We start from the raw sequence: 15,824 nt of genomic DNA, 5'->3' as shown, positions 1-15,824 counted from the left end.
TTCCTGCAGTGATAATTAGGGTTGGGTACCGGTTCCAATACAACCGGTATTACCCGGACCGAAACGCAACGCACATTTCGGTGCTTCTTTCCGGTGCCTGCGCCGATTGAAATTGAAAAAAACTATTGTTGTGAACTTCTCTGGTGACTCCGCCCTGTCAGCAGGTTACGAGCCTCTCATATTTAACTCTGACAGCGGAGGCTGCGCCGTGTGTGACTAGTGAACCCTGCGGAGCACACCAGCGTCAGGCTGGACGCGACGGGGAGACCGTCACCGGTCCCCTGAACACGTGGAGACCGATTATGACGAGCAGCCTGAACTCAGATTAGTGCCGTATCGTTGATTGCAAGTCTTGCATTCATAAAAGTCGCCCAAGAAATAATAAATTAGCCATTATAACCATGCTTAAGCTAGCTCGTAGCTAGCGCTAGCTACGAGCTACGAGCGTGACAGTCTGCTAGCAGGTGTGTTGATGTACAGCGATCCCGGCTGTATACCCGGTGTTACCGGGAATATAATGACGGAGGAATAAAGACCGTGGGGCGTCACTTTGTTTCAGTGTAACTCTCGCTGTCAGAAGCAAAGCTTTATTTGTCACGTGTCATCTTCAGTCCCTCTGATTGGTTGTTCTCTTTGCCCATCAACACAGTGACAGGTTTAACCCTATAAAGTCTGCACATGACGATACATATCACCTCATATAATGGAGAACATGTATAGTGTATGTTAACAGTCTGATATCCGTTGTTTGTCGGTGCTCCATGATAACGGCTTCTACAGGGAATATGGCCAAAGAGGTTTTTAATGCCCTCATTGTGCGTTTAAAAAAGAAAGTATCGGTTCAGGAACCATTTAGGCACCGGTATCGTTTTAAAAGTACCGGTTTAGCACCGGTATCGGAAAAAAAACCAAACGATACCCATCCCTAGTGATCATGATGCCGTGGACAGAGATGCCGCTGATGCTGGGTTAGGCCCAGCAGCGCGATGGCTACAGAGGCTGCCTTGTTTTCTCTTTGTGATTTAAATTGATGTACCTCCAAAATGTATCGAGTGGCCAACCACTTGATCATTTTGAGTCAAAAGACCACTGGGTATAAGACACTGTGCTTTTTGACTACGGTACAATGCATTGTGGTCATTGTAGTTTCCCAGTATGCTTTCAGTGTTTTGCTGCATGAAAGTAAGTGATTCATATAACACAAGTTTAATGAGTCCACCTGAATGAATGAAATGGCTATTCATCCACGTAGATACACTGCTATACAGCTATAGAACATTATAGCTGAAACTATTATTCAACTAATTGATTAGTCGATCAACAGAAAAATAATCTGCAACTACTAACTATTGCTACTTATTCTATCAATTATTTTTTAAAGGGCTAATATCTTAGAGCTTTGAGAGGATTGTATCCTTTTCAATGTCATACGTGATGGTACAGTGAAGAACTTTAGGTTTTCGATCACTGGTCAGACAAAACAAACTATTTGAAGACGTCACCTTGCCATTGAGGGAATGTATATAAAGGATTAAATAAAAGGGGGAAAGATCAAATACTGAACAAAGATGGAGCCTTTTCAGGGTGAGTTGGAAAACGGGTGGTGTCATCACACACGTAAAACATATTTCATAAATCATGCTAAAATTCTTCAGTAAAAGACAGTAGAGCTGCATCTAAAGTCTATCGTCCATACATATGTTGATTGTTTTCTCAATTTATGGATTGATCTTTTAGCATATCAAATCTGTTTTCAACGCCAAATCTTTAATTATCTCCTTTTATTTTGCCTGATCAACAGGACAGAACCTGAAAGTATTATTTTTACATTGAGAAACAGAATATTATCATCTCTTCACAATGGAGAAGCTGGAATTGAGTTCAGAACCAGTTTGGAGTTATGAAAAATAAAACATTATTCAGAATTTATTGATTACTAGTTTGATCAACTAAATGTTGCAGCTCTGTAAGACAGAAGGCCCATTGTCTGACACATGATGGTGTTACACAATTCCTTTTTTTTTAATACATTGAACCAGTTTTTCCAAAACTTTCCAAATCTCTCATCTGCTGCTCTTCAAGTACATTGTCGATTTACAACCTAAGAAGAATGATATATGTAATATATAATGCATCACAAGTGTTAAACTACACAAGGATCATCATAAGTCAGGATGTTATGCGGTGCGGTTGGTCCAGGATGGAGAAGTATGGCTGGGACGAGGACCGATCCCCAGGGGTCCGGGAGATTGGACTGAGGATAGAGATATCCAAGGCTGGGTCTGGTTCTTGGCTGGCGCTGGAGTTGGTGTTGGGGCTGGGGTGTAGTGCTGGTCACGGGACTCTGTCACCAGCCGGGGGGCCACTGACACAGTCATCTGGGGCAGTAAGAATGGCCGGCATTGTCAGCCAGCTCCGGCCCCTGAAGGGCCGACAGAAACAGAGAAGCTACGCTTCGCAAACAGTGGATCTCCTCAATAAGGAGCCTCTTCTGTTCACAGAAAAGCCAGAGAGAGATATATTTATACCCAGGTTGCATGTCACTGCTGCCTTTTTTCTGTCACCAATAAGTTACTTAATTTCCTAATGTTTTAGCTGCTTAGATGTTACACAATATAATGCCAACAGATGAGGCTGATGTAACGAGGCTTCGGGCTCTTCCAACATGTCCAAACTGATCCGTGTGTTTTAAATGTCAATTGGTTCTCAGGTTATTTTTTAACACATTTGGTATTGTGTGGTTTGAGAATGAAATCTGAAGTTTGAATTTGTGTATCTTAAATAACTGAACAGGAAGAGAAAGCTGGGTATGGAGCAGAGAAATAAATTAAGAGATATGAGCTCATCAGAAGCTCAAAGAAAGAAAGAAAAAATAAGGCATTGTATTTGTGCTTTAGGATGACAAATCAAACCTTTTGGTCCTCAAACAAACACGGTGGAGGATGTCGCAGGTCAGCCAACTTGCTCCAAAAAGTCAAACAGAGCAACAAAGATACAAATATAAAGGCATAACTAAGCAATGTGCGAAGAAGCCAGTACAATTCATCCTTATTTCAGAATCAACCCTCAAAATAGATGAAGTATTAATGTTTATATCTATTTGTGGTATCCGATGTTGTTGAGTGTTTAGTCACTTCGAGTAACCAAACTGTTAAAGAATAGCCACACATGTTTCAGTTAGGTTCACTTAATCTTTTTCGAGTAAATTATGTTTTTATTTGCCTGTTAACAAGTTTACTACAGCACATTATTATAACTACACCAATCATACAACATTTTGATTCAAAAGAACGATAAAATGTCTTAATCCAGAATAACAAAATCCTTTGTGTCGCTTGCTAAAATCAGATGACATTTCTGTCAGCTGACTGAGGAATAATCAAAGAGGGCACTATGGAAGTGTGTGTTTGAATATATCTGTGAGTGTGTTTGTGTGCATGATTTCTGAGGAAAAGGAAGGAGTGGTTTTAAGCTGAACTGTAGAATCCAATCTACTGGAAGCTCAGTGGGACTCCATCTACACAAACCACTGTCCTTAAGGTTGTTAGAGCCCCCTGTGGGACTCTCTCTCTCTCTCTCTCTCGCTCTCTCTCTGTCTATTCAGTCCTCTCTTGAGGCCAGAAAGCAACATCAGAGAGGATGTTACAGAACACATGTTGTTCCCTATATGAAGCATTCTCCAAAATGTGTGTATACATCCAACAGTTAACATCTTCAAGTGTATCATTAGAGCCTGAGATTTAACGTAACTTCAACTGTTAATGTCTCTTTCTGTCCGTAAGGTAAGTGTTGTAAAGTACTGTGGATCTCAGTTGAAGTTGTTGGTTTTTAAAAAGCTTTCAGCCTGCCTGGGCATTTGGAAATAGTTAAGAGAGAGCCTAAAGCTGCCCAGCATAGCATGCTACATGTCACAAGGTTAGCTACACTGCCAGTGTTTTTATTTTGTTTCTAGAGACCAGAGGCTCTGTCAGCCTGTATTTAGTTTAGTGAATGAGTTAAATCACATTTGAATGCACCCATTGCTCCATTGAAAATACAATACATGTTTTGAATTTTATTTTTAAATCAAAATCAATATCAAAATATACGAAAAACTTAAATGGCTCACCACAATTGCTTTTCCCCCCTGTTGAGTATCTCTCTTTACAATCTTAAAATATGAAAATAGTGTAATGTTTAGATTGTTTGTAGGTTCTTGTTAATTGTTAGTTTTGTCTCTCTGCATGTTTACTATGAACAGCGCTGCAGAGAGAAATGGGAATTTATGTTCCACTTAAAGAAGGGGAATTGTATCTATAAATAGAATTTTATTTTTGGGTTAAAATTTGCGTCCATTTTAAAGGACAGACAGAGACAGAGCGCGAGGCTGGTGAATGGCGGATATCTGCGAGTCTGTTGCTGTGTGCCGACTACACCTACACACGTACAGTACACACACACAAACGCATACCTTTCTCTCTCTCTCTGACACGCACACACACACACACCCTGCTGTTGACCAGGAGTGTAAAGGCACAGACTGCTGGAGGACAGCAGTGGCGCTGCAGGTTCCCTGCTCAGAGATTGTGGAATGGTCGTCCATAGACCCCCCCCCCCCCCCCTTCTCTCTCTTTCATTTTCCTTTTCTCTCTCTCTCTCTTCGCTTCGCTTTCACCCCCCCCCCCCTTAGAGCTTATGTAAACTAGCTGTGGAGCCAGGGCAAGCTGAGGCTATTTTTAGCAGCAGCACTGCAGAGCAGAAACTGGCGGAGGGTCACGTGTGCGCAGCCGAATCAAAGGGAGTATCCCGGCAATGCGCTGTAAACAAAGGGAAGGTCAGTAGCAGAAGGTGAGACACAAAACGCCTCTGTGTTGGTTTTGTGTGTGTGTGAGCGACTACGCACTGCCTGGCCATACCTGCTCTTCCCTTAATGCCCTGACATCAAACAAATCATTGCCAGTGTACGAATGCACTCAAATGCTTTACTGCTTGCTCTGTCTCCCCCCCTCTCCACACTCTCTCTCTCTCTCTCTCTCTCTCTCTCTCTCTCTCTCTCTCACATATACAGCTCAACCATTTCTGCCACTGCTAGAGACCGAGAGAGAGAGAGAGAGAGAGAGGGGCTGGTTTGACACGCAAGGAGACATTTTGCTGTCTAATCATGACCGGGGCTCCCAGCTCCACTCTCTCCCTGTTGCTGCCGCGTCGGCCTCTTGCAGTGAGCAGCAGCATACTCTGATCCATCCAAAAACCACACGACAAAGTGTATTTAGCGTTGACATTAGCATGTTTTGTATCACATGGGGGGCTTTCAAACCCTCAGCGCCGGTTTGGCCTGGTTTGCGTGCTGCAGCTGAGGCAGTGTAGCCTGTAGGCCTGGCTCGCCGTGTCCAGCCACACCCAGGCAAAAGGTCTCCCTCCACCTTGGCCGCTAGTCAAACAAGCTTCAACTTTCACCTCCTGTGGAATGTGGTCAAAGGGGGGTACGAAGCTATTTTTAGAAACCTTTTATATTTTTGTGTCCCAGCGGTCTGTTTGCCAAGACGGTTCTGGCTGTTGGCTGTGTCATCAGGCCCGGCAGCAGGAGGTAGCTTGGAGGCTAACTTAAGTAAACATTTGGCTCCAGTGCAAGCCATGGTTGGGCAGTTTGAGTTGAATGATTTATCATTGTGGGCATTCTTAACCTGAGATTCTGCGTTTTTTGCGTACTGACCAGATAGATAAGGAGCCCATCTTAAATGGTCCTGACAAAACGATATGTTATGTCGGGGGAACATCAGAGTGATGCTGTCCTCTGAAATAATATTTATTTAGAAATGTAATTCCAGTCCACACCTTTTGTTTTTTCAGCTGCGACAGGTTAAACAAAGGTGTAATGTGCGTGCAACTTTGTGTTACTTGCTCATTTGTCTTGATATGTCCCAGGAACATGTCTAATGTCTAGATTGTCAGGATTTTATGTTTTTCTTTGTTTCATGTGATTGTCGACTAAATGGATTTGGGTTTTGGAGTGTTGGTACCCAAGACTACAGTATTTGTCAAAATGTCCTTTAAACATTATATAAACCACACGAGTAAAAATAGACGTATTGATCAATAAATAAATAATGGCAACTGTGTGCTTTAAAAAAAAAAAAGTTGTAATATACTGATGTTATTTAAAGACTATCAATTGTTGACAATACCATATCTAAACCAGCAGCACATAAATGCATGTTGTCACAGGGTGTATTCAAATACATCTCTCATGACACCTGCTAATTATGCAATCAGTGGAATGCAGTTGGAAACCCACACGACCTGTATCTCAAGACAAAGTCTGGTGTGTCACTTCTAGACAATTCAGAAAGTAGAGATGACACAACTAAACTGGAAGATTTCGGCGTGTTTGACATTATCTTGAGCTCATTTTAGAGTTAGTAGTGGAGTGTAAGGATAGAGAGTGATATGTAAGTGGATTTTAATTAGTTAAATAGGGATACATTTGACTAAATGGCAAGTTGACCAAGATTACCGATGTGGGTTGTCTGACACTACTTTTCTCATCAGTTGGTTGGCAAAGTAATGACAATGAACACACCTTACTCTGTACACATATCTCATTAATCACCAACATGTGGGGTGGGTGTGTTGCTTTCTCCATGGAGATTGTTACGAAGCTGTCACAACATCACCACAGTTTGCAGTTACCACTTGACCATAAAGAATCCTGTGGGCATTACCGTAACCGGGCCCATCTCATGGGACTCCTATTGACTGCTCCGTGACTTGTAACATCCTTATCAATCCCCACGGTCCAGCTCTCAACTCATTTCACCCTCTGCGTCCAATTTATCACCACTGACGCTACGTCATGTCACCATGTTGTGACAGACTTTATGTCTCTTTGCATACTACAGAAGACGAGACATTGCATTCCTCCCCTTTACTGAAAATGTGACTTATTTTTGGTTGTGTGCTTGAGACGGTGGCACTCTAAAATAATCTGTCTTCATAAGCCTGAATTTGCTCTGCCCTCCCACCAAAGAGAGAGAGACACACACACACACACACACACACACACACACACACACAGACAGACACACACGCCATGTAGAAAGCTAGCACAGAATATGGTTCTGCTTTGTGTTGATGTATGGGAGAGTCTGGAAATGGAAGGATACAAGTGCGGCCTGGCTTAGGAAGAGACAGGGGGATAGAGAGAGAGAGAACGAGAGAGAGGAGCGGTATGGACCGACTGGGGTTGCCATGGAAACCCAGCTGCTAAAAGCAGGCAGGGTCAGTGTGGAAGAGTGTGCAGCAGGAGCGAAAGGGATGCCACCCGGAGGCCAGTTTGTGAACTAAACAAATAGCACAGAGGCCTTGACAACTCGAGTTCTGGCGAAGGATCTGCATGTTTAAAACCTTTTTAGAATCAGGTTTAAAAGAAAAGGAAAAAAAAGCTAATTTTTTTATATGGAGAAATTAATTGCTTCCGTGTAGATTCGGTTAATTTCTAATCGCCACCCGGTTCAGTCAGCACGGCTCGGTTCAGGTTTATGCAATCTGCACTAATACGGGAGATTCCCCTGTCTGATATTAATGGTTATTGACTTTTGATTAGGGGAAAAGAGGAAAAGCTCATTTTCAATGGGTCAACGGTTGACTTCCAAGCGGAACAACTAATTTGACATGGAGGCTGTGGTTGTTTACAGGCGAGAGAATTGAAACCTACTCAATATTGCTGATTAGTCTATTTTTATTTTGTTTTCTACTTCTGGCACAGACTAATTCAGAAGCTGACAGATAGTGTATCGATGTTGGGCCTCAATATTATGTAGAGGAACCCATCAGTCAATTTCACTGGGAGCTCCATTTGGGACACAGTTCAGACCTGACAGATTCCCTGTGTTCCCACTGTCACTAGAATTCTGGCGGCTGAGTCTATTTTAGGCCGGGATAATGCAATGGTCCATGTAGACATTGAGCAGAGACAAAAGGGCATTACAATGTATTTCACATTTTTATACAACACCGTTCAAAACCACGACTTGATGCGGCCCTGGAAGGCGAATTGGCGGCCTTGAGATAAAGCAGGCACTTTTGTTTACACAAGATTTGGTTTGACTTTCAGGAGTGTCTCCGTTCTTGCTCCTATATTTAGGAAGTACCCACTGAGCCGTTGATGGATTTGTCTAGTTTCAGATCCATCTCCCAAACTGCACAGTGTTCCTGTTTGGATGGATGAGTTGAACCCGGGGCTCAGATCTTTCCACCAGGTGACCAAGATCCTGCACAGCTCCACCTCCACGCCGTCCTGCTGCACGTGGCTCTGTGTGTGCCGTAGCAGCTCGACGCGTGTTGTGTGATGTGCAGTGCAGCTGGGTTTGTTAGGCGACTAGGTGTGTGTGTTGTGAGACAAGACAGATGAAGGAAAAATTCTCAAGTATTTTCATATTGGATTAAAGTGCTTACGTTTCTTTTTCTTTTCATTGATTTATTGATTGCGAGACAGTTAATCAGCAACTATTTTCGAAATTCAGTAATTTTTTTAAAGCAAGAGCACAGCTTCTCCAACTTATCTCTCTTATATATAATTTTGGTTTATTTAAGAGTTTATATATATATATATATATATATATAAACTATATGTGTATATATATATATAAAACAAACGATCACCTTTTCAGACATTTTACAGACCAAGTGTGTAAAATGAATCGACAGTGAATCAATAATGAAAGTATTGTTGGTGGTGATCCTGTTCCTTTAAATCTATTTAGTCTCCTATTTAATAATGAGCAGTCATTGTCACTGTCATGGTTCTGCTTATGTACTTCCCAGAGGTAATTTGTTTGCCAAACAGTGTGGTTGGTGCAGTGATGCCATTTAGTGTACATTTTCCACCAGGAACCTTGACTTACTTAAGGCCTCATACTTTCCTACTTATTCTAAATTTATGTCATGAAATGTTTTCTTTGGTCATGGTAAAAAAACTTTTTTTAATGTAGAAAATAGACGACAAAGAAAGATATGTATGTGCATTTCTTAAAACATTTAAATGAAGGTTTACCAGCTCAAAGAGTGTGGTGGGGCTGCTGCCAGGTCCAGCAGGGAGTCGTAAAGCACCGCCACCAGTCAAATGGAGACTAAAGTGAAAGTCCATTATGCTGGCCGCAGCGCTGGCCTGAGCTGCTCAAAATATGGAAACTATTGATCGGATCTTTTGCACTGCTAATTAAAGATGGTCCACTATTTGTAAAAAGTCAACCCAATTATCAAATGAGCACATGAGGCTGCGAGCTGTTGGTTGGTGTGAAGGTTGCCGGTCTGTTGGAGGGGACTTTTTTTTCCAGTCTTTATTTCAGCATTGTTGTAACTTTTCACTGTCTTTCTTCTCTTTTTTTTTTTTAATCATCCACAACTGGTTCTTTTTTAGGACATGTATTGTCTTGATGCATTCAGATTGTTTTCAATATTTGAATGAAATTGTTCGTGATTAGTTCAGTTATTTTCCAGTTGGCTACTGTATTCTCGTTGTAGCCTTATTTGTATTTAGGCCTGTTTGTTTGTTTTGGCTCTCCAAAAGCGACCTAATGGTACGAGAGCTTGTATCAGTGTTGTGGTTCAGGGTGAAGCCCCCATGGAGCTGGGTGACCCATGTCCCCGAGTCCCTTTGTGAAGCTACCACCACCATCTTCCCTCTACCCCTTTTTCTGCTCAATGGGCAGCAGCATGTGACCTGGACCATGTGGGGCGGAGGCCCTTGAGGTGTGTATATTCATGCCTGTGTCTGTGTTTTATGGAAAGATGAGCCCAACAACACAGAAAGATCAGGCCAAGTCAAGTGATACTGTCCTCCACAAAGACTATACATAGCAACACAGACTGGCCTGCAGGAAGAGTACAGTCTATTTTGGCTAAATACAGAGACAACCCAGCTGCACAGACAGAAAGAGAAGGACTTTAATAGTCAAGACAGTTGTGCAGTTTTCCTTTTTTATTCAACCTGCCAATTAAGGACAAACTGGCACGGACCAGTAAAAGATAAATGTGACGTTACAGCGAGATTAAAGTGGTTTGATAGTTTTGAACAGACGTAGTAGGAAAAGCAGAGCGACCAATTCGTAACCGATAATAAACCATATTATGTGTATTGTACACATACTGGGAACAACGTGGGAATACCGGTGGCCTGTGATACTTCAAATCCACAAATTTGACAAAATGACCACATCGCATAACGATCCTCGGTGCCAGTCGAGGACTGTTCTGGAGGAAATTGAAGAAACCAAAACTAACCGCAGATTTCACTGGACCTGAAAGCCAGCTCCTCTATTTGTAGCGCTCGACCAGAACAGCCGTCGCTTCTAAAAACTTTACCCAAACCTTTTGATAAGGCATTATCTGGCAACCGCTCTGTAATCAGTTATCCTTTTCTCGGTTTTTTTTTCTGGATACAGGACCCTTGTTCTTTTTTCCCCTTTTCTTTTCTCTCTCCTGTGTACGAGGTCTATATTTGGCTCTCCAGTGCGCTACCAATAGTACTTCTGTCACATGGCGGTCACAAAGCGCTCGGTAATTATAACTTAGCTAGGTTTCTGCAAGGAAGGCTGACTAAAAATACTCCCACATTGTTGCAGTGATGGGGCGAAAGCGGGAGATGTTTGAGACGTTTTGTTGATGTTTTTGTGTGTGAATCCGTGTCAGTGTCTGCTCAGGGGAGACGAGTGTCTGTGATATTTCACTGTATATTGTGTCTTTTCGAAATACGATGCTATTTAAATGGGTTTGCTGGATGTGTTCGCCTTGGTTCCAGGAGAGCACAAATTGAAATGTAGATATAATTAATTGTGTGATTTGCTAAATGCGGTTCTCGAATGATGCCAACGTATCTCTGCGTGTTGCCAAGTGTGACTACAGATGTGTGCAACTATTTCAAGATGGTGTGTGTGTGGTTTTCATTTTACAGAAGTTCTAGCTTCTCAGTTGTGAGAATTTGTTTCTCTGACCTCATAAGAACATTTGTCAAGCCTTCATAACCTGGGTTAAACTCCTTTCTTATACATAATCATTTTGTGAAGTTTTACCCCTTCAGACCTCCTAAAGTGATTTACATGAATCAATCTGAGAGAGGAAAGTCCAACATATGGCTTGCTTTGTATTAAAATGGTCACAAACCAAAAAAATGTTGGGAACCACTGTGATCGAGCACGAGTTATAGACAATATAAGCACGTTATTAAAATAATTGCCCTACTTAAATATTGTGGTGCTGCAGTGATGTCCTGGCCTACACATTATATTCTGCAATCTTATATTATAAGAAAACATGCTTGTTTTGTACAGATCCCAATCAAAATTAGTAAAATAGTGTAAAATTGCAATATCAGTCGAAAATAATGACTAGATTTTTTAGTTTTTTTATTCAGTCCTACTACTCGTGGTCATCAGTCTCTATGCTTCAGGTTTGGGTGATAAAGGTCTTTTAGAAAGAAAGTAACATGTGTCCGAAGGCCTATTTGTAAGTTAAAGACAGGTGTGGAGAATTGTGGGAGTTTTTCTGACTGGATTAGACCTCTTGTCAGCCTGGGGAGACTTTGTGTGTGTGCCACATGTGATCTGGTTAATAAGTACATCATGTTGCGTGCACTAAAATAATAAATCCGGAATTTCTAGATGACACTTTAATCCATGGTAACACGCAGCGTGCGCGTGACATTTTTGTGAGATTGTGAAAACTAAATCAACAAGCCAATAAAAACAAGATATAGATCTTTTTCTAATTGAAATGCATTTTAAATGCTACCTGTCCTGATGTCTGGCGTAACAGGAGATGCATTTACTCGGTGTGTGAGAGTCTCGTGCTCCTTCAGAAATAGCCATACTTCTGCTTTTGTGTGGACTGTGTGAGGCAGAAATAAAGTCGGTGTGATGAAAGCAGTGTTGTCTGAGCATATGAGCGTTGCCTCTGTTACCTGATGGTTCATAATGGAGCGTTCCTTCTCCGCTGTGCGTGAGGTGTGCTGCTTTTAGGGGTCGAGTTGAGAAAGGAACTGACGGCCGTCCTCGGCTGAAACCATACAAAAAAAACTGACCTACTAATCTTGTGTGCGTCGGGTTTCTTGTCGCCATGTTGACTTCCTTGTGACATCCTGAAGTTACAGACGGTTTGAGTAAAATACGTGTGATGAGGCGGTTTGGTCCACATCGGTGTCCTACATACCGGATCCACTCACCCACTTAGCTTTTAGCTGGGAACTTTTCTCCAGAAATAAAGACCTGATTTCCTCTGATGTATATTTTTCTGAACTAGTAGTTTTATTTATTGCTCCACAATTATGGTTGTCGCCTGGACGACTCCTAATCAGTTGTCATTGATTTATTATTTTCCTGATTAATCAATTAAAAGATATCATTTGAGAAGCTGGAACCATCAAACCTTTGGAATTTTGGTTCCAAAAAATGACCCAACCACAAATAACATAATAAATGAATCAAGAAATCTCTTCAGCTCAAATGAGATACTAAAGTGAGCAAGATGGGGTTAAAAGAGTAATACATTTTGTTTTGAGAGTAATACATTTGCATTTCATGCTGCCAGACATATTTGTACCTCGAGGACTGTCACGGGCCTTTTTGCTCTGGGCTTTGGCTCATCAGGAGCTCCGATGTGAGCTGCTGTTGCTCCGGCAGTCAGCTCAGGTAACAAGAAGTAATGGCGCTTTCATATAAATCTAGATACATTTACCTCTTTAAGGCCATATTACTTTTATCTCCTATATGTCCTTTTCTCAGTCGTTGCAACCTCCGCTCATAAGGAGAAATGATGTACGGCGTCCCTCGAACCCGCACTGTTTTTGGTGAAAACGCTTTTGAGGTTTTTGGACCTTCATCTTGGTGTGAGCGAGACATTTAAAAGTAGATATTTTTTTAAGTATGCAAGGTTTTAAAAAAGGGTGAAGGACCACTGGAGCTCTGAATGAACTTCTCCTGATGCTGAATGACTATTCTTTATTGATGCCATTTGCTGGTTTGTTTTAAGTCTGCCGTCACTTTATGAATTATTTTAATAACTGGGTGTTTATTTGTTTTACCCTGCCATCTTGGCCTGGACCCCTTTCTAAAAGTCATAAAAGATTTCAATAGGATTATCCTGGCTAAATAAAAGTTAAACACATTTTAAAAAAGGATAAACAAATTAAAAATAGAAAATATTTATATATATATATATTTTGTAAACTTATTTTGCAAGGATATATACACACATACATGCATACATATATACACTGGAGTCCCTAATTGTGTGATCCAGATGGTCCAGGGGCCTGTGTGACCGTGTGTCCCCAGCCTCGGTGTCCTGAGCCTGCAGAGAGGCCCAGCTGCTGCTGCTGCTGCTGCTGCTGCACATTCTCTCTCCGTAGTGAAGAGATGGCAACAGCAAACTGTCTAACCTCCACAATAACTGCCTTATGTAATCACTCTGGTTAGAGACAGACCGAAATAGCCCAGACTGAGCAGTCCTGCCCTCTTGTGGCCACCAGCTGCCTGAACACCGGCCTACCGAGCCTCCACAGGCAGTCAGACATGGCGGCCGCCTTTTGCAGCATCCAGTGTAGCTCACGTGAACATCTATATACCAGTTTGAGAATAAGACATATAGGTTTAATAAATGAAAAGTTCGGAAATGTGAGATTATTTGAACATTAAAGAGAGAGGTGGAAATTATATAGATATGGTTGTGTTGGGATTGGTGAAAGTGGTCTGGGGTTCTTTGTGAAATGAGCTCTGGTTGCCTGTATGTTTGGTTTAGAAAATCTGTATTCATGGACACTAATGTGATTACATTATAGGGACATGAAATGGTTTTATGTAGTTGAATCCTAATAACTTTCATGTTTCCGCAGCACATAGAAACTGATAGACCTCTCTTCTCTCTTTGCAGTTTCCTGGACAGAATTGACTCTGTAAAACAGAACGAATACACACCAACAGACCAGGTCAGTACATTATTCTGCACAGTTTACAGTTTTGAAATCAAAAACTTGCTTGTCTTAAGTTTGACTTATTTGGATATTTCCGTTTCCATTTTCTGCAGGACCTGCTACGCTGCCGAGTGTTAACTTCAGGGATTTTCGAGACGAGGTTCCAAGTAGACAAAGTGAACTTTCAGTAAGTGTTGCTCAGATACTGGGACATAAACACACACGCCATGAAAAGATGTTTTACCTTTGCTTTTTAATTTAATTATTTATTGGAAAGAGAGGCTACATCCATATTGATAATTAATTGTTAAGTAAAGCTAGTCATATTACATTTTTTATTTGCCAAGCAGCTTATTAGTAACTTCTATATGTTAACTGATTTTAGAAAAAGAATGGCATACATTTGTCATTATGTAATCACCCCAAAAAGAAGGACATCATTTTTAATGGGATACAATTTCTTTATTTTGAGATCTAACACTAGTACTCTCAGAGAAAATTAAAGTCTCTTTCTAAATCTAAAATATCCCATTGGCACCCACCCTAACCCAACAAGAGGGGTCTACCAAAAATAAGTAGCTTCCATATGCCCCATTTGAGACTAGTCACTCAAAGTGAAAAAGGTAAATAGTCTATGTTGAAATATGCAAACGAGGCAGTATTCTTTTACTATGTTCTTATTTGCATGTATTTTGAGAACATAAATCTCAACATTGAATAGAGCCAGGTTCAAAATGCTTGTTTTATTTTGTTAACAGGTCAAATGTTTTAATATAGGGAATTTTAAATGATTGAATAATGTATAAAAACCTCACTGTAAAAATCTTCAGAATAAAGGTAGGGATGGACCTGGAATGTTTAGTGTATGTAAGACTTCAGGCTCAGACTGAGGGAAAAACATTTAGAAAATTCCCCAGATTACTATTATTTCTAAGTTTTCTGAAATGTTATCTTTAAATATGCTAATGAGTAATTTTCTAATGCTAAACTTTGGTGACTATTTGAGAAATCTACAGGAACAAATAGACTTGTCTGAAAGAAGATACATGACAACATTCTAAATTGACCAGTGCATTTATAAGTATAAGTTTGTACCCCGTAAGACTAATGAACTAAACGCTGAATCTCGACCTGCTCACCGCCGGAAGCTAAACAAAACTAAAATGAAATCTCTGTGGTCGATCCGTGGAATTTCTGAGCCAGTTGAAAGTTTTGAACATTATTTGCAGTATAGCAACCAGTAAAAGTTAAAGTAAATGTTTCTATTTTCATGATGGCAGATGAGATGACCCATTTCCACAGCTGCAGACGCAACCGATGTATTCTACCATCTGAAACAGGCCTTTGTATGAGATTATATCATCCTGAATGATTGATATATAAAAAAAAGCTCTGGGACATGACTTCCCCTTTTCATTATTCAGCCTTGATGACTTCCAAATATCCTGCCAGGGTCACACAGGGTACCGAGTATGTGGAAATAATGCTTTTCTTCATATTATGTATTCATTAATTGATTATTCATGTATCCAGACTTGTCCAATTGGAATATATGGTCTCTTTTTGCAAATCAAACCTAAGATCAGGAGCAGATTTAACTCAAGACAGAAAACGGCTCCTTTGTGATCATCGAACAAACGTTTCTTTTATAGGAGTAATCATTACAAATAAAACTGACTGGTAAACATTCTCCGGCCAGCCAACTGCAGTACAATATGCACCTGACGTCCCACTAGAACTATGAAGCAGGCAACAGTGAGTGTGGCGTTGTGGGTCTGACCCGGTGTTGTGTCTTCTCCATAGCATGTTTGATGTTGGAGGCCAGAGAGATGAAAGGAGAAAATGGATCCAGTGCTTTAACGGTGAGACTTTCAGCCTTTTT

At 41.0% G+C, this 15,824-nt stretch overlaps 1 protein-coding gene across 2 annotated transcripts in view; it reads left to right on the top strand.

The window, feature by feature from the left end:
- Positions 1-15,824, top strand: part of gnal (guanine nucleotide binding protein (G protein), alpha activating activity polypeptide, olfactory type) — a 44,416-nt gene that overhangs the window by 23,698 nt on the left and 4,894 nt on the right. For both annotated transcript variants that reach the window (XM_056420307.1, XM_056420308.1), the window contains exons 6-8: positions 13,903-13,957; positions 14,056-14,129; positions 15,746-15,804. In XM_056420307.1, the coding sequence (XP_056276282.1) occupies positions 13,903-13,957; positions 14,056-14,129; positions 15,746-15,804 (188 nt within the window). The remainder of the gene's footprint in view (positions 1-13,902; positions 13,958-14,055; positions 14,130-15,745; positions 15,805-15,824) is intronic.

The sequence above is a fragment of the Pseudoliparis swirei genome, chromosome 8 (genome assembly GCF_029220125.1).
Source record: "Pseudoliparis swirei isolate HS2019 ecotype Mariana Trench chromosome 8, NWPU_hadal_v1, whole genome shotgun sequence".
In the NCBI taxonomy this organism is placed as follows: Eukaryota; Metazoa; Chordata; class Actinopteri; order Perciformes; family Liparidae; genus Pseudoliparis; species Pseudoliparis swirei.
The sequence above is the reverse complement of the archived record's forward strand: the minus strand, read 5'-3'. Positions and strand labels throughout refer to the sequence as shown.